This window comes from Podarcis muralis, chromosome 2 (genome assembly GCF_964188315.1).
Source record: "Podarcis muralis chromosome 2, rPodMur119.hap1.1, whole genome shotgun sequence".
Classification (NCBI taxonomy): Eukaryota; Metazoa; Chordata; class Lepidosauria; order Squamata; family Lacertidae; genus Podarcis; species Podarcis muralis.
In genome coordinates, this window is record NC_135656.1 from 9,016,833 (window position 1) to 9,042,366 (window position 25,534).

At 46.3% G+C, this 25,534-nt stretch overlaps 1 protein-coding gene across 4 annotated transcripts; it reads left to right on the top strand.

Annotated features, from left to right (window-relative positions):
• Positions 1-2,789: 2,789 nt before the first annotated feature.
• On the top strand, positions 2,790-25,258 carry SP1 (Sp1 transcription factor). Of its 4 annotated transcripts, none has more exons than XM_028721533.2 (6): positions 2,790-2,946; positions 5,385-5,473; positions 6,324-7,767; positions 20,667-20,835; positions 22,330-22,529; positions 24,343-25,258. In XM_028721533.2, exons 1-6 carry the CDS (start codon positions 2,940-2,942, stop codon positions 24,654-24,656), a joined length of 2,223 nt encoding a protein of 740 aa, XP_028577366.2. In that variant the 5' UTR covers positions 2,790-2,939; the 3' UTR covers positions 24,657-25,258. The 4 variants fall into 4 exon arrangements, with proteins under 4 accessions (XP_028577366.2, XP_028577367.2, XP_077779974.1 ...); XM_028721534.2 differs by lacking the exon at positions 2,790-2,946 and adding an exon at positions 3,280-3,494; XM_077923848.1 differs by lacking the exon at positions 2,790-2,946 and adding an exon at positions 3,451-3,587.
• The last annotated feature ends 276 nt before the right edge of the window (positions 25,259-25,534 follow it).

Genomic DNA, 25,534 nt, shown 5'->3' on the forward strand with positions numbered 1-25,534 from the left:
TTTAAAACAGTGTTTCCCAACCTTTTTTGGGCAAAGGCACACTTGTTTGATGAAAAAAATATCGAGGCACACCACCATTACAGCCCCGTGACGTCAGCGCGCAGCGTCACGCCGGGAGGGACGCACGAGCTCCTTCTCCTGCTCGTTCAGGGCCGGGTTGCTGCCGTGAGGGAAGGGCGCCGGGGCGCTGCTGCTGCTGCTGCCGCCGCCGCTCCCAGCAGGCATGGGCCCAGCTGAGGCGGCGGCGGCTGTTGTGGGGGTGGCGGCGATAGCGGGCGGAGGAGGGGGCGGCGGCGGGGCCGAGGTGGCCGGCGGCGGCGGGGGAGGCGGCGGAGGGTGGAGCAGGAGGGCGGCCGAGGCCGGTGAGGGAGTAGGGTTGCCCGGGGCTTGAGGAGCCGTCGCCGGGAGTTGCTGCTGCTGTTGTTGCTGCTACTGCCCGGACATGCCGGCCTCCTCCTCGTCCGCTGTCTCGCGCTCCTCCCTTTTGCGCGCGCTGCCCCGCCGCCGCCCCATTGGCCGGGTCCTGTCAGCTGATCCTGTGTTATTTCCTGTGTGTGTGTGTGAGGGGAGAATGGAGAGAGAAACCTCGGCACCACCACCGCGGAGCCGCCCCCGGCTCGACGCGGATCCTCGCCGCCGCCGCCCCGCCTCTCGCCGCCCGACTCCCTCCCACGGCACACCAGGCAAGGTCTCGCGGCACATTAGTGTGCCGCGGAACACCGGTTGGGAAACACTGCTTTAAAAGAGGATCAAACAAATTCATGGAGGATAAAGCTATCAATGACTACTCATCATGATAGCTCTATGTCTAGTGCCAGAGGCAATCTCTGGACAAAAATTGCTGGGAATTACAAGTAGAGAGGGTGCTATTCCACTCAGGTCCTGCTCATGGGCTTCCTATAGACTCCTGGCTGGCCACTGAGAACAGGGTGGGTCTTTGGTCCAGCAGCAGCTTTTTTACATTCTTAAGGTGAGATAACAGGATTCAGACATGAGTTATCTGACCAACACCTAAAGTTTTAGGGAAAGATATTGTTCCTATTATATGGAAAACTCTGTGCAATCCTTGAGAGTCTGGTTATCTAAACACTTGCTTAGATGGATTTCATTTTGCTGACCTTTTCACCCTACACTGACCAGTTTGCATTAGCCAAAGTTAAGACCAAAAGGAAACTATTGCACAAGGTAGCTCTGATTGGATGTGACTTGACTGTAAACCTCAAATAAAATGAATTATTGGCAAAACAGTTAAAAACAGCTATTCAGAACAACATTCGGTGATAAACTAAAATCAAAACAAAACAGACATCTGTGTAGAAGCAGCTGTAGAGCTCGAAGGGATCCTGACGGTCATCTAGTCCAACCCCCTGCGATGCGGGTTTGTCTAACCAAAAATACTTTTAGCAGGTGCCTGCCTGATGTCAACCGGCAGCGAGTTCCAAAGTTTAGGTGCTGCCACACTACAAGATTGATTTCTTACAACTGCATGTTGTAAGAAATATTAAGTGTCACCTGTAACTGACCCACTGGGTATTTGGGTAAACATGTGTGGAACTGAAATTCAGCTTCCACTGACAACAGTGGGGTTTCAGTTTAGACCAGCACAGGTATGAAACCAGGAGAAAAAGAGGCTGTGGGGAAAACGAACACCTTTAACTACTGGTCTTGGTAACAAAAATAATACGGAACAGATCCGCCTGGCCCTTAAACTCACCCTGCCTCTGAGCCCTTAAACTCACGTGCCTCTGAGCACGTGCAGAGTGACCCGCTCCTCTTCTGAAGGGCGCCGTTTCTAATTTCTGTGGCTGCTGCTCTAAAAAGCGTGTTATGCGCAACACGTGAGAAAAGAACAACACCTGACCCTTCCTCCTCCCCGGGTCTCCATCTTCTTTTCGCTGGCAATTAGCGCAAAAAAAATTTAACTGTCTCGCCCAGCCACTCAAGTTAGGACCGGACGTGAGACCTTTCGCCAATTCCCAGGAAGAAAAAAAAAACCCACTCGCGTCACTTCTCGTTACATAACCGCTTCATTAAATGGAGGAAAAAGGCAGGATGTCGCCCTCTGCGCCTGAGCTAAAATGGCGCCAACATCCGTCACCTTTTCCTTAAAAAACAACCACACACCGCAGGGACTGCCTCGCCCATTGGCCAATTTAAGGAGGCCCCTCTTCCTCATTGGGGCAGACTGTTTTTCTCCTGTCTCTTCTTGGCGCTGTTTGGCTAAGCGTTCCATCACTCTGAAACGCGTCTTTCCCTCACCATTCTCTCTGCGGAAGATGATTGGCTACATTCCGTGTCATTCCCCGCATTATCCCAGGCCTCCCCAAACCCACTTTGCGAAACGGTCTTGTGGGCGGAGGGGAGAGCCTCAGCCGTGATTGGATTACAGGCAATTCAATCACGAGTTAAGCCGCACAATTTCATCACGCCCGTTCAGGCCTCAGAACCCCCCTTCCCGCGATTGGCCGTCGGCGCCGCCTGTTATTAGCTTTGCCTCCTGCCCGCCCCACTCGGAACAGCTAGTTCAGAAGAGCTTTCGGCCAAGCCCCGCCTCCCACGCCCTCCCGCCATTGGGTGGGGCCTCACGTAGAGGCGTTTCCCGAAAGGCCTACCGCCGCGGAGCTTTTCGTAACTTACTCCTGCTCATCTCACTTCCCCCTCCCGCCCCGAAACCCCGCCTCGTTTCCGCCCTAATGGCCGGGCGTCCCGCCACTCACGGCTAACCCCCGCCTCCCGCCGTCCCCTCCTGGCTCCGTGATTGGGCGCCGCGGCGGGAGGCGTGCCCTCGAGTTCGGGGCCGTGTCGGCGCCAGCTCCCTCCCCTCGCCAACCCTTTGGCGGTCACCGGTGGGGTTAGGCTGCCTCGTCACCGACTTCGCTGCCCCCCGCCCCGCCCACCCCTCTGGCGCCACTTGGGTTCGCCTCCCCCCGTCGGCCAACATGAGCGGTAAGGACGGGACCATCGCGGGCGGGCGGGGGGCGCCGCCTCCCTCCCCGCGCCCCGCCCCGCCCAGCCCCCCGGGCGGAGGGACCCGGGCGGGGGAGGGGTAACGAGCCCGGCTGAGGGGAGGGCAAGCCGGGCGGGAGCCGCCGAGGGCAGGGGAAGCCCTTCGGGGAGGGGCCCGCGGGAAGGGGAGCGGGGCTAGTGCATTGGGGGGTGGAGGAAGCGCAGGAGGAGGAGGGCGGCAAGTCGCCTCAGGGACCAGGGCCGGGCCCAGCGCGCGGGTGTGCCGGGGGGGGGGTGTCCAGGGCGGGACCAGGTGGGGGCAGGAATACGGCTGGGGGTGGGAATTTCCCGGCGGGAAGGAAGGAGCAGCCTCCGCCGCCGCCGCTCCACCACCACCACCGGAGGAGCCTCCGTCGCCGTGCGGCCCAAAGCCGTGAGGCAGAAGCAGGCGCTTGTCTTGTGTTTAAAGGAAAGGGGAAATAGGTTTCCTTCTTCACTGCGCGACTTGAGCTGGGGCTCAGGCTGCGGTAGTTCTCAGAATAACCGAGGTTAGTGAAGGAGCGGCGGAGCGTTCCTGAGCATGTGCAGAGTTGCTTTCCCTCACGAGGTTGCCCGCATGGGGCGGGGGGAGGGCGGCAGGAGTAAGTATAGCTGGGCTAAGCACTTTGCTTCCGAGGTGGAGCATGAGGGCGGTGGGTTCGATCCCCACGTTGGGCGAAAGATTACCGCATTGCAATGGGGTTTGGGCTGGAGAGCCTCGTGGTCCCTTCCAACTCTGCGATTTGGTTGACAGAAACTCAAGAGAGGCCTAGGCCCGTATGCCAGACACACATCTCCTAAATATAGGAAGGCAGTCTTCAGGAACTTACTGCTGGTTCTTTTTTAAAACAAACCCACGCACACTTGGATTTCCCAGATAATTTCTCCTGTTCTGTCTTTTCCATAAACTGTTTGGGGCCTTAAAATAAGGCTGTATTCACTTGGAACTCCTCAGTGATTGGGACTTGAAACTTTGCTTGGCAAGCTTTGCTATACACTAAGAGTATGCAAGGCTTAGAGCAGTGCAGAGCTCCTTGTTGGGTCAACTGCAAGTCAGAAGTTTGCATAACTCCTACACCACTTGGGACTGACTCATGCAGCTGCTTCCCCAGGTCCAGACAGATGATGATTTTTTTTTTTTAATGGCTTCATACCTGAAAGGTATGAAGGGGATTCCAGGGTATCTTGATACATCACTACCAAATAAAGAAGTGTGTTTCAGCAAGGAGGATACCTTTTTTCTTATAGCGTCATGCCACCGAAAATTAAAACTTTAGTGACAGGTTGTGAGGAAGGCTGTTAAAAATAGGCTTGATAATTCCCTGTGGGGGCAAACCCCCCCCCCCAATATGCAAATGTAAAGGGCACGCTGAGAATACTGGGTGGTATTCCCAGCTGAGTTTTAAATACTGAAACATGGAAAAAGTTGTTCATGTTGTATATGGTAGTATGGGAGCACAGAGTCTATTGGAGCTGCTAAGAAGATGGTTTTCCACCTGGCTTTCAGCCTGAGTTGTTTGCCAGATTTGCTATTTAATGTGCGTCTCTAGAGCTTGAAAAATTGCTTCTATACCAGTAGTGAGGAGGAAGTGATCCTTGTGGTGCAAGAGATGTGACAATCCTTGAGTCACCATTTCTTTGCCTAGCCTGCTTTATGTGGTGGTTGTGAGTTTGTAGAGCAACAATTATGATTAACAACAGCTTGGTTCAGTGAGGAGAGGCCATCTTATTTTCACATATGTGACAGCAGCTCCTCCTCCCACTACCCAGCCACCGCCATCTGACTTAATTTTTCATTGATGATACATGATGCATATCACCCCCTTCTGGTATGTTGGTTGGTGCCCTTTAAAGGCTAACTGAGATGTTATTGTTGCATTTGTACCCTGCCCTTTCTTGAAGGAGTTCATGATATCATTCCTTCTCATCCTCTGAACAGTTCTGTGAGGTGTGTCAAGCTGAGACTTGCTCAGGGATGCTCATAAACTTCGTAGCTAAGCAGGAATTGGAGTATGGGTCTTCCTGGTCCAATCCCAGCACTGTTCACTACACTAGTGCTCTCTGTTTTCTCTAACATCTGCCCCACAACACACTCCTTCCTTCTGCTCCCCCGCCCCCAGACCTTAACTCAAGGTTAGCTCTTCAGGGTGCTAGATGCTTTTCAGCATATTTTCCAAAGGCAAGGTAACCATAATACTTTTGAGTTGTCTGCAGTGAAGTGAATTACTTAACAGTAACTACATACTTAGAATGCTCAGTCCCCATTTTTTAAATCTGTATTTTCAAACTGTGTCCTTCCTCCTGGTAGAGGAATAACCTGCTTGCTTTGTAGTACGTGTTTGACCATTCTGTCTTCACTCTTTTCTTTTTTCCTTCCTGCACCCCCAATTCCCATGCAGACCATGATATTTCAGAAGAAATGGTTATTGTCAAAACTGAGAAGGTAGAAGAAAGCTGCAGTAATGATGGACGGAACTGTGAGGGCCAGGTAAGTGTGGGTTCTAAAATAGGCAATGGTTTCTGTGTGTATGCGGGGAGCTTTGATGAATATTATGATGAAACGTTCTCGTTTTTAGTTTCATTGGATGTAACAGTTTCATTTGCATTCCTCATGAACATTCTCTAAAATGTTAGAATTCTTGCAGCCTTTTGTGCTTGGAGACTGTGTAGGGGGGAAATAGAGAGAGCAGTGTTTGCAGTCATAGAAGATGGTGGGTTAATTAAAGGCTGCTCCTCCAAATTCTAGGAGTGCCCCTGTGAGCTTTAAAATTTGAACTTCCTCATTTAAGAATGGTTGGACTGTGCAGCTGTCTTACCCAGGGTGCCTTTGGTTTGTGGGTTCAGTGTCTGATCAGAGGCCTGTGGGAGACCAGCAAGCGGGATTTGAGCACAAGAAGATGGATTCCAGCATCTGGTATTTAGAAGTATTGCTGCCTCCAACTGTGGAGGCAAAGCATAGCCATCTTGGCTAGTAGCCTTTGATAGTCCTATCCTCCATGAATCTGCCTAATCCTCTTTTAAAGCCATCTAGGTTGATGGCCATCACTGCCTTCTGTGGGTTTTGAAGGCTGTTTGCGATTGAAAGTCACACTGTGGTGAAGGATGTATTTGTTAGAAATCTTCTTGGAGGTGAAAGCTGTTCTCCCTGCAGCTGATCTGTACTGTGCTTGTGAGTCCGATGTTTGCAGTCTCTGCTGCTTGTAGTGGGTGGTTCAACAGCTTCCAATAGGCTGTCTTGCTTGCATGCTCCTCCTTAGCTTTTCCTTGTTTTGTACAAACCCCCGGAAAGTGAGGCAAGTGCCTGACTCCTCCTCTCTCTGTCTTGTGTTCCCTGATAGGAGTCCCAGCCTTCCCCTCTGGCTCTGCTGGCTGCAACATGCAGCAGGATTGAATCTCCCAATGAGAATGCTGATGGATCACAGGGACAACAAGGAGGCTCAAATGAACTGGACCTCACTGCTGCAACTCATATCTCCCAGAATGCAAATGGTTGGCAACTAATTTCTACTTCCTCTGGGACTTCTGACTCCCCCAAAGACCAAGGGAACACAAGCAATGATGAGAATGATTCGTCATCCAAAAACCGACCTGCTACCACAGGGCAGTATGTGGTTACTACCACCCCTAACATGCAGGGCCAGCAAGTCCTCACGGGCTTGCCAGGAATGATACCCAGTATTCAGTACCGGGTGATTCCCCAGTTTCAAACTGTGGATGGCCAACAGTTGCAGTTTGCCACCACCCCTACCCAAGTCAGCGTCCAACAGGATGCCAATGGCCAATTGCAGATCATCCCTGGGACGAACCAGCAGCTCATTGCAAATCAGTCGGGGACAGGCAATATCCTGGCTGCCATGCCAAATCTTCTGCAGCAGGCTGTCCCCATTCAGGGAGTGAATGCCCTGTCAGGGCAGACTCAGTATGTCACTAATGTGCCACTGGCTTTGAATGGCAATATCACTTTGTTGCCTGTCAATAGCATTGCAGCCAGTTTGGCACCCACTTCTCAGTCGGTTACTCTAAGCACCTCTGGCTCTAGCGAGAGTGGCTCTCAACCAGCAACATCTGGCGCCTCTGTCAGTTCCTCCAGCACGGCTGTGTCCCAGGCCAATTCTGCCGCTTTCTTTACCAATGCCAACAGCTACAATACCACTACCACAACAGGTAATTTGAGCATCATGAATTTTTCCACCAGTGGCACTCTGGGAACAAACGTTCAGGTGCAGGCGCCTCAGAGGACAGGAAGTGCTCAAAATACTGATGCTCTGCAGTTGGCTGGAGTGACAGTCCAGCAAGGGCAGCAGAAAGATGCTGATCAAAACCAGCAGCAGCAGCAGCAGCAGCAGCAGATCCTGGTGCAGCCTCAGCTTGTTCAAGGAGGGCAAGCTGGCCAGACTTTTACTACCCAAGATGCCTTGCAGAACCTGCAGATCCAGGCTCTCCCCAATGCTGGTCCAATCTTTATTCGAACACCCACTATGGGGCCAAACGGGCAGGTGAGCTGGCAGACGATTCAGCTGCAGAATCTCCAGGTTCAGAACCCTCAAGCTCAGACAATCGCCTTGGCTCCCGTGCAAGGAGTCTCCCTGGGGCAGACAGGGAGCACCAACACAACACTGACCCCCATCGCTTCTGCCTCTCTGCCCAGTGGCACCGTCACTGTAAATGCCGCTCAGCTTTCCTCTATGCCAGGCCTTCAGACCATTAACCTGGGGGCCCTGGGATCTGGGATCCAGCTTCATCAGCTGCAAGGGCTTCCACTCACTATAACAAATGCCACAGGTAAGTGGGACATTTTAGCAAGGCATATGGTTGGGGTTGAGATCAGTTTCTATTTTAGAAGGGCAAGTTTCTTCCCTTCATTGCTAGTGGAAATGCATTGGAAGTGTCAGTGCAAACATGCTGAAGATTGCAAATGAGGACACAAACTACAAAACGTACAGTTGCCTTTCCAGTTCTGAAAATGTCCAATTCAGTGTATCAGAATTTTCAAGGCTTTGCCGTATTATTACAGTGCCCAGTTGAGGGTTGTGTCATATTTGAGGGCCACCGTTTCAGAAAGTTTTAAAAATGTAGAATGTCCATATCTTGCCATGGCACTAATGCCATTTATAATAACATCATAAATTTATGTTGGGACCTTCCATGCAGACTATTTATTACTTCTCATTTTCTTTCAATAATAATAATAATAATAATAATAATAATAATAATAATAATAATAATTCTTTATACCCTGCCCATCTGGCTGGGTTTCCCCAGTAATATTCTAGGTAGATTTAGATGGCTGTTAATGCTATGATGGCTGCCTGCCTATAAATATACTTTATAATGCTTGTGACTATGTAGAGAGCTGGCCATTTCTGGAGTGACCAGTCAAGGGGCAAAGCTGACCTGGCACACTCCCAGCAACCATTTTTGAAATAATGGAGTTGTGGAGGAGTGTAAAAAAAATGCTTCTCTTATTTATTTCTCCACAGAAGCTGCTTTTGTGTAGTATGATCTCATGTAGCTGCAAAATGTGTAAATACCAAATCTGAACCCAACACCTAGATCTTTTCCATCCAGTCACTTCCCTCCTTCCTGGTGGAGTGATGACCAGATGGAAAAGACCCTCAAGTTTGGCTGGATCCACAAAGCTGCAGCGCGCGCACACACACAAACACACCACAGCATGATTAAGTAGTGCTACAGGGAAACACCTTCCACCCAGCTGCAGAAAATGTCCTAAAGCAAACCCTTGCCCTCAAGGGCTACAGAGATGGCTGAACTCTTAGGCTTTGCCATGTTTGGAGGGTCTGAGGGCATGGGGAGAAATTGATGCCATAAGTGATTGGCTCTCCGCCTGGTTGCATTAACCAAGCTGTGGTTTATTTATTCTTTTTGAGGCTCCCTGTGTACAAACAGTCATTTAAATGTGGAATTTCCCTCCTTTTGTTCATGTAACGTAACAGTATAACACAAGATGTATACAGCCACTGGTTAGGGATCCAGTCACTGTGTTCCCGCATTCTGAGATCACTGTTTCCAAAGTTCACTGAGGATGCTTTATGCATTGTTAACCCCTCCCTTGCTCAGTGATATCAGTGGATGGCAAAGAATGTGCAAGTAAAACCCTTGTGGCCTGGGAATTCAGGATTGCACATATGGAAGAGGAATAAGAGAAATTCCAGAAGCTGAAGAGGATGGGTGGGGGAAAAGAATAAACATGCTGTGTTGAGTCACAAATGCCAATGAGCTCAGAGTATCCCTCAAATAAGTGTGTCCAGGGTTGTAGCCTAGCTGTGTTACATTCATTCTTGTGACGTGATGTCGAATTCAAAAGATCTGAAACCATAAGATAATAGATATTTATTACATTAACTTTAGGATGAGACCTCTGGGACTTGGAAGCAGCAGAATTGTGTCTCTTAAAATGAATAAATTGTATGCTGTTGACACAGGGCTAAACTGCATGTTACAGTGAAGCTTAGTATTTAGAGTTCCTAACATAATTCCCCTTTTCTAAAGTCTGAGGTATGGGCTGCTGAGAGGGAGATATAATCTCCCATGTCCCTTAGTGCAGGCACCCCCAAACTAGGTCGTCCAAATGTTTTGGGACTACAGTTCCCATCATCCCTGACCACTAGTCCTGTTAGCTAGGGATGATGGGAGTTGTAGTCCCAAAACAGCAGGAGGGCTGAGTTTGGGGATGCCTGCCTTAGTGCTACTCAGATATTACTCACACACCTCAGCTGCTGTTGATTATAAGTGGAAAAACTTGTGGTTTAATCCAAAAAGTTTTCCTCTCTGTGAGGAGGAGGAGGAGCTCCAGGGAGACGGTTGGAGGGCAGTGCTGCTTTTACCAAAAAAAGATTATGTCCTTCACCAGACCTTGATAGTCAGATAGTCCAAGGATAGACCACATGTCACTGTGACGCTCTTTGTTGTTGTAGATGTCTGACCTATGTCTTCAATCATAGAAGCAAAATAATGTGTGAACCAACAGCTCATTGTCCTTGGCCATGGCTACTCACAGGATCTGCAATGCTTAAACAGGGATGGGGAATCATTTCATCTGCAGATGTTTCTGGTCTCCCAATTTACATCGCCACTGACTTGTTAGCCATTCTGGCTAGTGCTGATTGGAGCTGGAGCCCAGTAACATCTGGAGGGCCAAAGGTTCTATAGACTTGCTCTGAAACATGCACGGAAATCAAGGAAGGTTGCTATTGCTAAGATGTAGCTGGTAGGTGCATTGCCCTCATGAATGCAGATGTGGATATAACACTTGGTTGCAATGCAGCCCCGCCTCAGCCTGCCTGTTACATATGATAGGTGTCAGGTTGTGGGTAATAACTGGGTTTTTGTGTCACATTATCTGCAAATACAACCCTTGTTTTGCATTTGCATTTCTTAAAAATGAGAATAAAGTGTTTTAGCCCTTTTGGTTGTAGTAAAAAGAAAACCTAAAGCAGTGGTGGCCAAACTTGGCCCTTCAGCTGTTTTGGGACTACAATTCCCATAACCCCTGGTCACTGGTCCTGTTAGCTAGGGATGATGGGAGTTCTAGTCCAAAAACAGCTAGAGGGCCAGGTTTGGCCACCATTGAAGTGTCTGACCTTAAGTTTTCCAGTAGTACAGGCATGTTCAAAGTCTGTTTCGAGGGGGCCTAATCTGGCCACCAGTCAGTTTAATCTGTTTCCTGTGGCAGTTTATTTCCTGGGGTAAAATCCTAAAAAACCATCGACAACTTCAACCCTAAAAAAAAGGTCAAAAACTTTGATTGGCCCTCAGAGCCCTTCACTTCATCAAATCTGGCCCTCTTTTTAAAAAGTTTGGACACCACTGGTCCTGAGCTGTGCAGTTTCCATCTCTTTCTCCTACAAGTCTCTTAGGCAATTGGACAAAGGATAGTTGTAACAAAAAAAATTCCTTCCAGTAGCACCTTAAAGACCAACTAAGTTAGTTCTTGGTATGAGCTTTCGTGTGCATGCACACTTCTTCAGATACACTGAAACAGAAGTTGCCAGATCCTTCTATATAGTGAGAAGGTGGGGAGGGGTATTACTCAGAAGGGTGGTGGGAATGGGTGATTGGCAGATAGCTGTGATGAGCCTGTTGACGACTCTTAACGACTGCAATAGGTCTTACAGGAAAAAGCAAGGGGTGAGAAGGTGAAAACGGCTAACCAACACGGCTACCTATCTGTAAAAGGATAGTTGTGTGAGCTAAGTTGAGATTTGAACTAGGAACTCATAACTGACCCTCACCAATTGGTGACATTAACCATTCAGATTCATAATCAGTCCAGCAAAGACAGGGCATTGCATACAGCAGCCTTTGCCAACTGGGTGCCATCCGGATATTTCAAACTACAGTTCCTGTCAGCCCCAGAACCATATTGAACAGGCCAACTCCATCAGGCCTCCTTGCTCACTCCATCAGTTCTGGGGTGAGAGACCAGCTCCATCAGGCGCCTCCTGCCCCTGAACTGACAGCTGGTCATCATAGGAACAACTCTTTAATAATTGGTGCCTTAGTTCAGGTTTAGATTTTCCTCTTCCCTCCCTGTCCCTCTTCCCTTTAGTGTCACTTTTTTATTGTAAGCTTGTGGGTAGGGTATGGGGTACAAATGCTGTAAGTAAATAAATAGGATAAAGGAGGTTTTTACGCAGCTATACAGTGTGGAGGTAGTTTGAGTGTATATTTAGAAAGACAAAGAAAGGATGCAGTATGGCTATGATATCACTATTGAAATGTGTAGCATTCAGAATGGCACAAAGGCTGCCATTTGTTACAAAGGGCCACTGGTGAGCAAAAAGCATGATTCTGTTGCAAACAGTCTACTCTTAAGACAGTAGATTAAAAACAAGACCATAGATTTGTATAAAGGTACTCTAAAACTAGCTGTTGGCACTCAAAATGTGCAGCCTTGTTTTGAAAGAGATCTAATACTGCTTGGAAAAAGCAATTCTGTTTGGAAAGCCTGTCTTGTTTGTTCTTGCTCCTATTTTGCATTGGTTTCTGGGAATGGTGCGTGTTTAAACATTAAGTAGTGCATTTGAAAAGAAGTCTCTCCAGTGAGTTGGAGAACCAGAGAATGATTTTAAAGTGTTGCCGAGTTTAGCTTCTCTTTCTTTCACAAAGGGTAATTAAGCTGCTTTGGGGAAACTTTGTAACGTGCAGAACTGCAGGTGAGGTTTTTGTTCTTGGCATCTTTCCACATAGCTGCTTGTTTGCAAATGTGTCCCTCATTAGTAGTCATGGTTTAGTGTACATCCTGCTTCTCTCACATTGTGGTGTATCAGATTTTCATGCTGAGAGGGCTAGATCACATTCAGATTATTATAAGAATATTGTGTCCTCAAAAATATGTTGAGGCAGTCTGAACTCTGCACCAAGGAAAGTGAAATTCTGTAGCCCACAAAAATGGCATATTTACTTAATTTATTTTTGATTAACAGTTTCTCATTCTGTAAATCATGGGCAAGGATGTTTCCAGGGCAGTAAAGTTCTGCCTTCTGACCACAGGAAGCCTTATTGAGCAATTCGTCTGGCTGCTGAGATTTCTGCAGGCATTGCCCACACACTTCAAACATATCTTCACAGCCGCAAGGGGTAGATTAAAACACCCTTTTTTTTTATAAAAAGGGGGGGGGGCTCAGCTCCCTACAAAGCTGAATTCAATGCCCATTGCCACTTTTCTTCATTCCTGCATGTGCACAGCCCATTTTGAGCCTACTGAATGTGATGGTGGAATATGGGGTAGTTGAGAACAGGGCATGGTTGTCGTGCCTCCAGTACGTGCCTTATTTTAGTTTCTTTGAATGCTTGTTTTGACACAGTCTTTCATATTATAGCTGCTTTTAGCCGTTCATTTCCTTTCCTCTTCTCTGACTTCCCTTGGAGTTGCCAGTATCCTATTGCCCTGATGCAGGGTTTCTCAACTTGGGTTTCCAGCTGTTTTTGGACCACAACTCCCATCATCCGTAGCTAGCAGGGATGATTGGAATTGTAGTCCAAAAACAGCTGGAGACCCAAATTTGGGGTCCCATCCACCTGTCACTTTTGGCCATCTTAAGGTGTGATTCATCATGTAGGTGAGACTAGTCAAACTACTGTTTTAGTGTAATCCAGGCCACTTCCGGTGATAGAACCCCACATTGAGTATGGCTTACTAATATTCAGCATGATGATTAGCCAACACTGAGCTAGTTTGCGAAATTAAAACACACTGAATGGCAAGTTTGAAGAGAGACAAGGATGTCGGTTAAAGAAAGAGCAGTGAGCCAAAAGGCGAAAATTATATTTAATTCATTCTGCTCAACTAGAGAGCAAATGTATTCCAAGGGATAATTCATGGTAGCCATGTGTGAGGTTTAGAACAATTATCAAAGGGAGCATATATATGAGCTGCAGTTCATCATGCTTGTGAAATAATAAGTAAGTTTTGCAGATCACAACACATATGCGTTGTGTCCTAATTCTTTCTGGCATGGTTCTTCAAATAAAGCAAACTAGAAAGTTAAGCTTCTGAAATCAAGTTGTTTGTTCTGGAGCGAACAGTGCAACTTTCAACTTCTCTGTGGCGAGATGTGGGGCTCTTGCCTCTTTTAGTGCACAAGATATTTAATAAGTGAAGTGTTTTTTAAATAAGGAAAGAGCGTTTGAGTACACAGAATGTCTAGGCCCGAAGACAACTCTGTTCTTTCAGTGGCTCTGCACAAACGTTCATTGTGCCGTTAGGCCATGAACAAGGCACTAAGGCAAATTGCATGACTGTGTTCTAGTTTGGGTGCTTGCTTCCTTTCAACCCAAAGGTGACTAGGAATCTGTGACCCTCCAGATGTTATTGGACTACAACTCCCATAAACTAATGTTGGCATTTGATCGTGTTGATAGTCCAGTGGAAGACATTTATTTGTAAAACTGTTGTGCAAGGGGTGAGACTTTAAAAAGTTATCTTGGCATAGATATTTCTTCACAGCTGGATAGCTAAGTTGGTTAGACCAGTGGTTTTTAACCAGTGTGCCGTGGCACCCTGGGGTGCATTGAATGATGGTCAGGGGTGCCACGGGCAACACTGGCCTCTGTCCCTGTTTCCTTCCCTCCCTCTTCTGATGCCTTCTCACATCTCTGCCTCCCAAAGGCTTGCACAGCTGTTTATTGCAGCAGCCCTGGCTATAAGCTCCACAGACGAATGGTGTCTCTGGGAGGCACCTCTCTTTGGGGTGGGGGTAGGGGTGCAGTTCAGAGACCAGGGGCAGCAGCTGCCAAGAGGACTCCCAAGGAAAGGGGAGAGGAGGCAGAGGGAACACTCCACAAGGGAGGGTGTTTGAGAAAGGGTGGGAGGCTGCCAGCTGTGCAGGCAAGGGGTGACATAACTGGGCTCCTGAGCCCCATAGGGTTGCCACAGAAAGAATGCAGTTGGTAAAGGGAGCTGTGGACTCAAAAAAGGTTGAATACCTCTGGGTCAGAGCATAGTTCTGATAACACCAAGGTCGCAGATTTGATCCCCATATGAAACAGCTGCATATCGGGTTGGGCTAGATGATCCTCAGGGTCAATTCCAACACTATGATTCTATGCTTTCTGTAAGGGATGTGCTTTGGGTGATTTCATCAATGGGAAGCCACATGGTTCCCTTGGATTGGAGTGCAGGAGAGAGACCCAGGAGCTTTGCATTGACACACAATTGCCCCCACCTGCTCTCCTGATAGGTGGCGCTGCGGGTTAAACCACAGAGCCTAGGGCTTGCCGATCAGAAAGTTGCAGTTCGAATCCCCGCAACGGGGTGAGCTCCCGTTGCTTGGTCCCTGCTCCTGCCAACCTAGCAGTTTGAAAGCACGTCAAAGTGGAAGTAGATAAATAGGTACCGCTCCGGCGGGAAGGTAAACGGCGTTTCTGCGCACTGCTCTGGTTCACCAGAAGTGGCTTAGTCATGCTGACCACATGACCCGGAAGCTGTATTCCAGCTCCCTCGGACAATAAAGCAAAATGAGCGCCACAACGCCAGAGTCGTCCGCGACTAGACCTAATGGTCAGGGATCCCTTTACCTTTACCTTACTCTCCTGATGTCTTGGATGGCAGTTGGCGGGGGGGAGTTCGTATATAACACAGCAAGCACTGAATTCGTGCTGTCTTGCTCATGGCAAACTTTCCAAAACGCCTGGCCGTGATCACCGCATTAAACAAAAAGTTAAAGGAATCCTGGTAACACATAGTAAAAACAACAACAACCTGACACATTTTAATCCTTCCTCTTATATTCTTCCTTAACTCATACTTGAAGTATGGGGCAATACTGGCTTCTTTTGCTGTTGTAACACTCCAGTCTGCTTTGTGAACACGTGTGCTGGCACCAATACTAAAATAAAGCAGTTGAGCAAAACTCACTTTGTTTGGAGGAGAGGTTCTCAGAACATCTAGTCATTTGACACAGCGTTGACAGGTTTTTGGCTTTTAGTCCCAAGTTACCAAATTTTTCTTATTGATGACTCTGCAAACTTTTAAGCTTCGAGTTTAGCACTTCATGCAGAATGAAGAAAGTGTTAATTTTGTGTGTGCATGCAATAAAGTAGAGAGATTGGTGTTTTAGCAACTTTGCGAACTTTGACCAGAGGATTCTTGGGCAAGAACTGCCCTCTGCAGCATGCCCACATTTTCTCCTTTCAGTTCTCTACTCAGTGGATGATAAGCAGGAAAGACACCATGAGAGAGGGAGGATAGCTGAATTAGGCTTCTTGGTTTTGGGGATTAGCTGGTGTCAGCTTGCCTAACAAGAGAAGTGGCCTCAGTGACTGGGGAAGTTGCTTGTTCCTGACCTCCCCAAGCTAGCAGCTGTAGCCTTTGAAGGCCTTGAGTTGCAGCCCTCCCTGCACCGTGGCCAACTCTAGAGATGCCCTTGTTGGATTTAACCGTAGCCCCACCTCACCCTAAGAGGTTAGAGTTCAGAATTCCCTAGGGCATCCTGCTTCTCTTCCAGCTCCAGTTGCATTGAATCTGATTTCTGTCCAATTAGCCATTTGCTACAACTTTGGCCAAAAACTATCCATGACATTGTTGGAAGGGTCGGCCTGTAATTGATAGCCATGTGGGCACTTCCTAGCTTCTTTATTCTTTAAATGTTTCTGGGTGGCAAACTGTGGTACCCACTCATTTTGCCTTGATGGTGCAGGTGATTCAAGGTTGATGGGTGTAGAAAATCTGCTGCCATCAGAGTATTCTGGCTGTCACAGAATTCTACAGAGGGTTTTGAAAAGTCCATGAATTGACTTGGTAGCTTCTCTTGTTCTCATTGATTATAAACTATGGAGTTTTTCCGTAGAGCTGTCATGTGGGGAAAAAATTAACTGATCTGTCATCTACCTCTTACAAGTCAGACTTCAATATAGGTTCTTTTTGAGATATTAAAAAGAAAGGGAACTGGGGACTTTACAAGCAAAGAATATCACATAGTTTTTGAGTGGAGGGCATAATATTGTCTCCATTCTATTTAGTGATCTTGTATTGTAATGGAAATAGCCTTAAGAAATAAAAATGTGTGTGCCCTTAACTCTCAGCCTCACTTTGTTTAGAATTGCCCCTGCAGATGAACCAGCCAAAGCTTTGATTAATCTGCAGTTTAAAGCTTGCTTTCATATTTTTTCTTCAGCCATCATCTCTGCTACTTGCGATGAATTGGATCTAGATTGTGAGCTGTTATAGGGAACCTTAAGGAAGTGAGGTGTATTAATGTGCAGGTGTACACAGGCATTCCAGGTGAAAAGCAGAAGAGCAAATGCCTGATAAGAGAACACCTGTGACGTCTACTTTAGTGCTGTAAGGTCGTCACATAATTGGAATCTAGAATTTTCCATACCCCTCTTTGCGTATCTTATTTTGAGGCTTGGAAATTGAAACAGGAGTTGGGGCATGCCAGGGCTTGTGCAGAGACTGCACTTTATCCCTTGGCTGCTAGAGGGCATTGCCGGTTTTGACTTGAAGATAAACTCTCAACAAAATAAGAATTAAAGAAAGAGACAATCCAGGAGCAATTTGCCCAGAGATGAGTGAGGATTTGTCAAGAAACAACTACCATCTGCACCAAAAGCATGGATTGAGAACCTTAGGTGCAAGAGCAGGCGACAGGCATGGCCCTCCACAATTCTGTATGTGGCATTTAGGATTCTCTCCAATCCATATCTGCTACCAGCCCTCCTTAAGTGCTTTGCTTGCCTGGATGGAGAGGTGTGTAGAAACATCTGTGGCCGGAATGCAGCCTTTATTCTGGCCCTGCCCGTCCACCACTGGCATGCACTCCCCCCAAGTAACCCACAAGGAAATACAGCCCTCAAGTTGAAAAAGGTTCCTGCCTCTAACGTAAGGTAATGTGGGGACAAAAGGCAAGGCAAATAAGCCTTAAAATGCAACTTGTTTATAAGTGTACAGCAACAGACGCTGGAGGGCAGAATTCAGATTCCTAGAAGCCAGCGTCAGGTTCTCATATTCCATAGATTCCCGCCTCCCCAAACTCTCCCCTGGTGTTAGAAATAAGATACACAATCTTGAGTAACTTCATAGTCCCAACTGCAAGCAAATTAAGTCAGGCATCTGGACACATATAAGTTTTACTGAGAGCTAGAACCCCAGGACAGATTTTGAAGACTGGTGTATGCCAATGTCACTGTCTTCAGTAGGTCTCAAATCTCAGTGTAGTCCTCAAAAAAGGTTCAGTAACTAAAGTGAAGTAATCTTACTCAGAACCAGCTCCACTAGTTTTGTCAGATGTTTCTATGGCTACAAGAAACAGCAAATAAAAAAGAATGGGCACATTTTAACTCGTGTTGGATCCCAGTACCTAATATTGCAATTTGCTTGGCACATGAATCAAACTAGATTTGAAGCTCATTATTACTATTCATTAACTTGAAACACAAAGTAAACAGAATAAAGTTTTACACAGCAATAATTATTTCTTTCATACACTTGCCTCTTCTTAAAATAGTATATTAATGTAAATCTTGTGCCTCATCACCAGTACTTCATTTATTTTAATGCGTCATTTCCTCACATTTATTCCATGTCTCTTTGCTTACAGTCCTGCTATTGTACCATTTTTAAATTTCCGCCTGGAACCAGATTTTTCTTTAGTGTGGTGAGCTAATAAACAAAAACTTGGGAGTTGTAATTAGGTCCAGTTTACAATTCAGACATACTGGTTTAGCAGGTCTCATGTTTGCGCAACTATCCGGTGTTTCCAATGTGAGAACTTCCTTGTTCGGCATGTGACTACTCAGGGCAACACATAAGCTTGTTAATAGGGAGGCGAGAACATATTACTTAGACCAAAATGCAGTGAAGAGATAAAATAATTCCAGTGGTGCAATAGGTCAGTGTCTCTGGGTACTAACCAGAAAGTTGGTGGTTCGAGTCCACCCAGGGATGGCTGCGCGCAGGATTCCTGCTTTGTGCAGGTGGTTGGACTAGATCACCCTCAGGGGATCCTTTCCAACGCTACAGTTCTATGTTTCCAACACACCCTTGTATTCAGTAAATCCCCCCTCCCTCAAAAAAAACAGCAACCCAGGCATAAACAAATACTCCTTGCTGGGTCAGATCAAAGATCTATGCAGGCCAGCATCCTGTTCCTCACAGTGGCCAACTAGATGTCTCTAGTAAGCTCAGATGCCCGGCCATGAGGCCAGCAGCCTTCTCTTTCTGTTGTTCCACAACAAAGGGTTGTCAGAGGTAGCTGCTGATAGCTGGCAGTGGAGATGAGTGTCCTAACGCCTAGTTCTCAATCGTATAATGCACCAGTTGTTTGTGAGGGTGTTCAGCCCTCCACCCTCTATTCAGTGTAGAATAATATACTAGGCTTGGCCTGTGCTGTTACAAGATTATCAAGATAATTCATGTGAAATACTTTGAAAACTTCAAAGCACTATATAAAATGCTGAGTGTCTAACCTGGGACCAGAGTGTGTGCGCGTTTTACTAGATAACCCCTATGGCATAGTCACACACACACACCCCAGTATTACCTGAGAATCACACCCACCTTAGACAACGGTGCATTTTTGTCCCATACTCTTGAGTACTGCGATGGCATATGCATTGCAGGTTGATTGACAGCAATGGCTTTAAGGAGCGATTGTGGATCTTCTTTTAAATGGAAGCCGCGTTGCAGAGCTAACTGCGCAATTTGTATTGCAGACTCCTAACGGCTTTATGTATGCCTTGGTCCGATGGAAATGAGTGAGCTGGACCATACTACTGGCATATGCTAATTGCCTCTGAAAACAGATTGCTCAGCCTGCTGCGTTTTGCATCTGTTACGATTTGCGTGATATTCCTCTCCCCGCCTCACTCCCCCCAACGCGTGAAAATAATCAAGCAGCGAAGCTTGTAGGAAAATAAACTATTTGGGAAGTGTAGCGGGAAGTTATGGAAGAAGCAATTAGATGACAGCATAAGAATGGCCCAATAAAATGGAAACTAAAATTGATAGGCTTGAAAGTGTCCCACTCATTCAGGGTTCCCCTCCCTTTACAAAATGTTTTATATCCTTGCCTGCATTTGAAAACTCATCAGTGTTGTGCTATAATTCCTATGGTTTTTGTAATTGGATATTGGCTTTTGAGAGAGAGGAGGAGAGAATATGGTGCATGGGCTGTTAACAGATGATTTTTCAACTTTATGTATGCTTTCTGTGATCATAGTAATTAGCCAGCTAGCAGGCTCCCAGGAAAAAAAACCCCTGATATCTTCCTTAGGAGAAGCACTACTTAAACTATTCTCTCTCCCAGCCTGCTGTATTTATTGCCTTTTCTCTCTCTATTATTGGGATGGTTCGCATCTGTTTTGCAGATTAGCTCCCCGGGTGCTACTACAATCATTTCCCGTTAAACGGATACTTTAAAAAATCTTTCTGTTAAGCCCAGCACTTTGTAAGTTCCCAAACAAAGAAACTTGAACAAAGCTGTAATGTGTAATACATAAGGTAAAAACTTTACACTTCAAAAGAATCTAGGCCCCAGTGCAACCTACTGTAGTGGTGGGGATTTAGTAGCTTCAGATATTTTTCATATTCTTAGACAACAGTACTGAGTAAGTACTGCTTTGTCCTCCAGGGTGGCTACAGTGTTCACTTCGTTTTGGATCAGCAGCAGTTTGTGTCTTCTGATCCCGACAAGCTGTGGTTAATCTCAGCTGTGGTTTAAATGAAGGTAGCTAGCTTTCAACAAACCATAGTTAAGATGAACCACAGTTTCGAGCTTAATGATGAACTGCAGTTAGTCAAAACAGAGAAGCACTGTGCACACAGCAGGACTTTGCCTTCCTCCTTGCACAAGCACTCGGAATCTGCTCTGGAGGGACCTCCAAGCCCCTATAGCAGATTTTGAGAGTGCATAGGGGGCTGCAAGGGAGAGGAGGGGAAAGAACCATTGGGCAACATGTGGATGGGTATTTTTTTGGAAGTTGCCTGTGGGAGATGCAATAACTGTTCCTCATTGGAAAATGTGAAAGCTCTCCATTTGCTCTCCAAAGAGTAATTTTCTCATTTCCTTTGGGGCGGGATGGAGAGAGAAACTACCCAGACAGCTAAACTGAAAAGCCAAATGTGGTGTTGGTTTTAACCGGATTGTCCTTTTTCTGTAGGTTGTGTGTACCATTGCCATTTTGATAGTGAAATACAAAGCAAAATTGTTTTCCCGCAGGTGATCATAACACCCACCTCAGCCTTCACGGCACTGGTGGCGACGGGCTGGCTGATGATGGGGCAACCGTTGAAGAAGGAGAGGCCAGCCCGGACGCTCAGCCGCAGCAAGGTCGAAGAATGCGCAGAGAAGCATGCACTTGCCCCTACTGCAAAGACAACGAAGGAAGGTAAGGTTGTGCAGGCATAGCATGTGTCATTAATGTGTTGTCCGCTGTGGTGCAAGTGAGAGATGGAGTTGGTTTGGAGTTCTTTGGTCACCTTTTGCATCCAGGACTTTCATAGCAGCAAGTATACATCCTCAAAGAATACTGGGAATTGTTTTGAGGAGGAGGAGAAATATCTGCAGGAGGGTAGTCAGCCCTCCTTGTTCCCTCCCAAAATTACAGTTCCTGGGTTCCATGTGGGTGGGGTGGGAGAGAATGATTTGTTCAACCAGTTTATTTTCTGTGACTTAGCCACATTCACCCTGCTGCAAGATTTCATTGCTTAGAGCTGCCTGGGTACGATGTCGGTGGTTTCAGGTGAAGTTGTGCATCTTGTAGCTCCATGTAGACCAAAGTTTTGCTAGGGTTACGTGACGGGGAGCTACAATCAGGCTTATGTTGCCTTTGCTTCTCATTGCAATACTAACCAAATCAAGCTGCTCCTGGTGCTCATGGGAAATGAGGTGTTCATTTTCTGGGTGCTAGGAACCAATGGGGAGCCTTCCAACAGTACCCATGGATTCTTTCCTCCACCTCTTATCCAGCATGATTCCTCCATTACCATCTGCATTTATTTTGCTGTCCCATTTATTTCCTACATTTCCCTGCCCAATTATGGATCTGGGCTTAAAAGAAATAAATCACATTTCCAGAGCCGAATAATGTAGCATCTGCCTGTACCACTCCAATGAATGAGCGTAATTAACTGTGCTACAGAAACTCAACTTCCTTGTTGCAGCAATTAAACATAAACTGCCTGTATTCAGGACATGAAACTTGCACAAGCAATTAGTGCAAAGTAAAGGTAGGGGTGGGAACGAGGTAATTTATGGCCATTGTTTAAAATATTAGCCATAGATGAGCAGAGAGCACCTGCTTAGATATGTTTGTTCAGCATTTTGCCTTTCAGTCCACTAGAGGCCTCTCAAGGTGGCTTGCAATTGAAATAACCATCACTTAAACCAGCAAAGAAAAATTTAAATCACACGCATTTGAGATAGGGAATTGTCTCCTTGGAGTTACAGGAGCTATTGACTCTCTTCCTGATCTCTTAGAACAGGCTAGTCTATAAATCTGCTCGAGAGAATTGAAAAATAACTGTCCACTAATGTGGGAATCTGATTGCAAGGCTTGATAGGAAGTGGTCTCGTTGGCCTTATTATTTGTGTAGCTGTAGAGCATCTAATTTTAAAGGGAGATCACTGTTATATTATTGTATTGGTTTAAAGTGGGTTAGAAATACACAACAGACACACACATTTTAGAGATGTGCAGGATGTAACATGATGCTGGTCTCAAGGTAAAGACTGAGAATTGGGAAGGGATTCAGAAGACGTAACAGACTGAGAAAGCACATTAATATAACTGGGATTTATTCACTTAAACATAAGTCTAGTGAAAATACACTGAGTATTTCCAAAAATACTAAAAGGATTCTATGCATGAAACTATTTTTAGGGGCACTGGGGATCCAGGGAAAAAGAAGCAGCACATCTGCCACATCCCAGGCTGTGGGAAAGTGTATGGGAAGACATCTCATCTGCGTGCCCACCTTCGGTGGCATACCGGAGAGCGGCCGTTTGTGTGTTCCTGGATGTTCTGTGGCAAGCGCTTCACACGCAGCGATGAACTGCAGCGACACAAGCGGACACATACAGGTAAGTGCAAGGATCTGGTGTGGTTTGAACAAGCAGCACCATCAGCTCAGGGCAAAGGAATGATTGGAACAAGTGCTGTAGGAATGTTGGAACCCTTCGTGAATGCAAGGCTGATCTCATCCAGCGGAACCCCAGAATTCCCTAGTTATGTGTTTCTTATAAACTCCGGATTCCAGCTGCTACAGAGTTCTTTCTAAAGGGCAGAGAGTCACCCTCTCTGCTGTGGATTGAAGACCCTTCTTCAGGCTATGAATGAATGAATGAATTATTTTGGTCACAGACCAGTTCCAGCTCACATACAAAATCAGGGAAGTCATGAAACACAATAGGGATACATTTAAATTTGCAGTTCGGTAGAACAGGGACAGTACAGATATAGCAGCAGTTAAAATATATAAATTAGATCTTACTAAAATATAGTGAGTCTTCAGGCTATGGTCTCACAAACACAGGAACAGTATCCAGCAAACGTGTCCTGCCAGCACAAGGATTACTGCTTGTGCAGTGGGGAACACACACCCCTTTCCTACTCACCCCCATACACTGTAAATCTGCTGTGGAAGATTTGGGGGGTCCCCTAGAACAGATTTGGAGGAAGTTCTGTTGCACAAACAGAAATCATTGTGCTGACAGAACACATTCGTTGGATATTGCCCAGGTTTAAGAAATGGGGAGATGTTATTTTTATAGCATCCATACCCTTGCTCACTCCACATTTAAGCTGTGTCCCAATTAGAGCAGAAATATAACACATTAAGAATTACAGCTAGTGGAGTAACTGTATGCCAGAACATTGCATTTTAAATGTTGCACTACGCACATTCCTTTAGAAGCTTCTTTTTCAGATTATGCTTTGCATATCGTTTGTAAAAACACAGTTGCTTTCCAAAATTTGCTGAAGCTAAAATTAATACTACAGTGGTACCTCGCAAGACAAATGCCTCGCAAGACGAAAGGGTTTTTGGTTTTTTGAGTTGCTTCGCAAGACGAAAACGTCTTGCAAGTTTGTTTTCAATGCATTCCTATGGGAAACCGTGCTTCGCAAGACGAAAAATTCGCAAGACGAAAAAACTCGCAGAATGAATTAATTTCGTCTTGCGAGGCACCACTGTACTAAAAACGTGTTTCCTATAATGGTAGATGAAAGTTACTATAAATCGGCAAATAAACTTGAGCAATAATGGAAACGTAATTAGAAATAGCTTATGAAAACGTGTTTTTTAAAAAAAAACCACACACAAACACACCCAGCAACAGACATATGCAGATGGCATAAGGCAGATATCACCGAAAAAGACAGTTAGAATGGATGCTGTTTCAGAGAAGGCCATGCCTTGTGGTGTGCTAGCTCATCTCACCTTGCACATGGGTCTTCCCCAAAGTGAAGCCCTCTCTGCAGATCTTAAGGAAGTTTGCTGGGAGAAGGCTTCTCTTGGCACAACGCTGGGTCTTAGTTATTTAGGGTTATAAAAGTAATAACCAGCACTTTGACTTGGACACAGAAGGAAATGGCAACAATTTCATCTGCTAAAATAGGTGCAGTGTGCTGTGTATAGCTAGACATTGTCAACACACAAGCACTTGCATTCCACACTAGTTGAAGCTCTTCAAAGGCCACTTTGTGAGTGTCTTACAGTAATCCAGACAAGGACACAAGAGCATGGGTGGTGGTAGAGGCCAGATTCCAGCTGGTTTGGGGTACCACTTGCTCACTTTCTATAAGCAAGTGCTTGCTGGTGGAAGGGCTTTGATCTCTAGCCTTTTGAGTGTGGAGGGGGGTCTGTGCAGTCTCATCCTCATTTCCTTTCTGCAGGGGAGAAGAAGTTTGCCTGTCCAGAGTGCCCCAAGCGCTTCATGAGGAGCGACCACCTCTCCAAGCACATCAAGACCCACCAAAACAAGAAGGGGCCCAACAACGTGGCCATGGACGTCTCTGCCGTCTCCATGGACACCGGTGCTTCAGCAGAGGGCACTAGCGGGGCAACACCCTCGACCCTAATTGCGACCAACATGGTGGCCATGGAGGCAATCTGCTCCGAAAGCATCGCGCGCCTTGCCAGCAGCGGCATCAACGTCATGCAAGTGGCAGATCTCCAGTCAATCAACATCAGCGGCAATGGATTTTGAGGCACCGCGGACTGCGTGGTGGAGGTGTTGTGCAAATGTGGGATACTCAAGGTAGCAATGGGTCCAAGGGATGAGATCTTTCATTACACAAAAGGTGAAAGATTAGGGACTCAGCTGCACCACCCAGCCTCCAACCCCCATTGTGGTCTCCCAGGAATACTGCTTGCAAAATAAGGCCTGCTTGCTGTCCAGGTCAGCCCTCAGATGCCTGATGTGATTACCTGGGGAAATGATGGAGATGGCCCTGAGCTGTTTGACTCGTTTTGTTTTGCTCTCCCCTCCCCCCACCCCCATAAAAGTCCACCCCCTTGTTAGGTACCCCAGATGCCATCATGCCTTGGTTCTAAATGTATATGATCATTGAAATACTTTTTAGCAGAAAAAAAATCTATATTATTATTATTATTATTGTAATTATATAAAGCTATAAAATATGTTCATTTTGATGAGAGGTTAAAATTGCTGTGACCAAAGTCTTTGGTCGTTGTTCAGATGCCTTAACTTGGAACTCCTTGAGCTGTTAGGTGGTGCTCAAGCCTATGTTCAGATGCTATATTGCATTTTACATTGTAAGTATAAAAACATAAATTTAGCTTTTTGTATGCTTGGCTTTTAGGTTTGTCTTTCTTCTCTCCAACCCCCATTTAAAAAAAACAATAATTTGGGTACTTTTTTTGTTTGTTTGTTTAACTTTATTTCCTTGGGGTTTTTTTGTTTGGTTTTAATTCTTATTTTTCTCCTTTTGGAGAGAAGTGCATCTGTGCACATCAGCTATTCCCCCCACCCTGCACGCCGCCATGTGGTAGGGTCCATGACCTGAAACATGTTCTATTCTGATTTTGTTGCGGGAGGTAAGCAATTAAGATGTATCCTGCTGC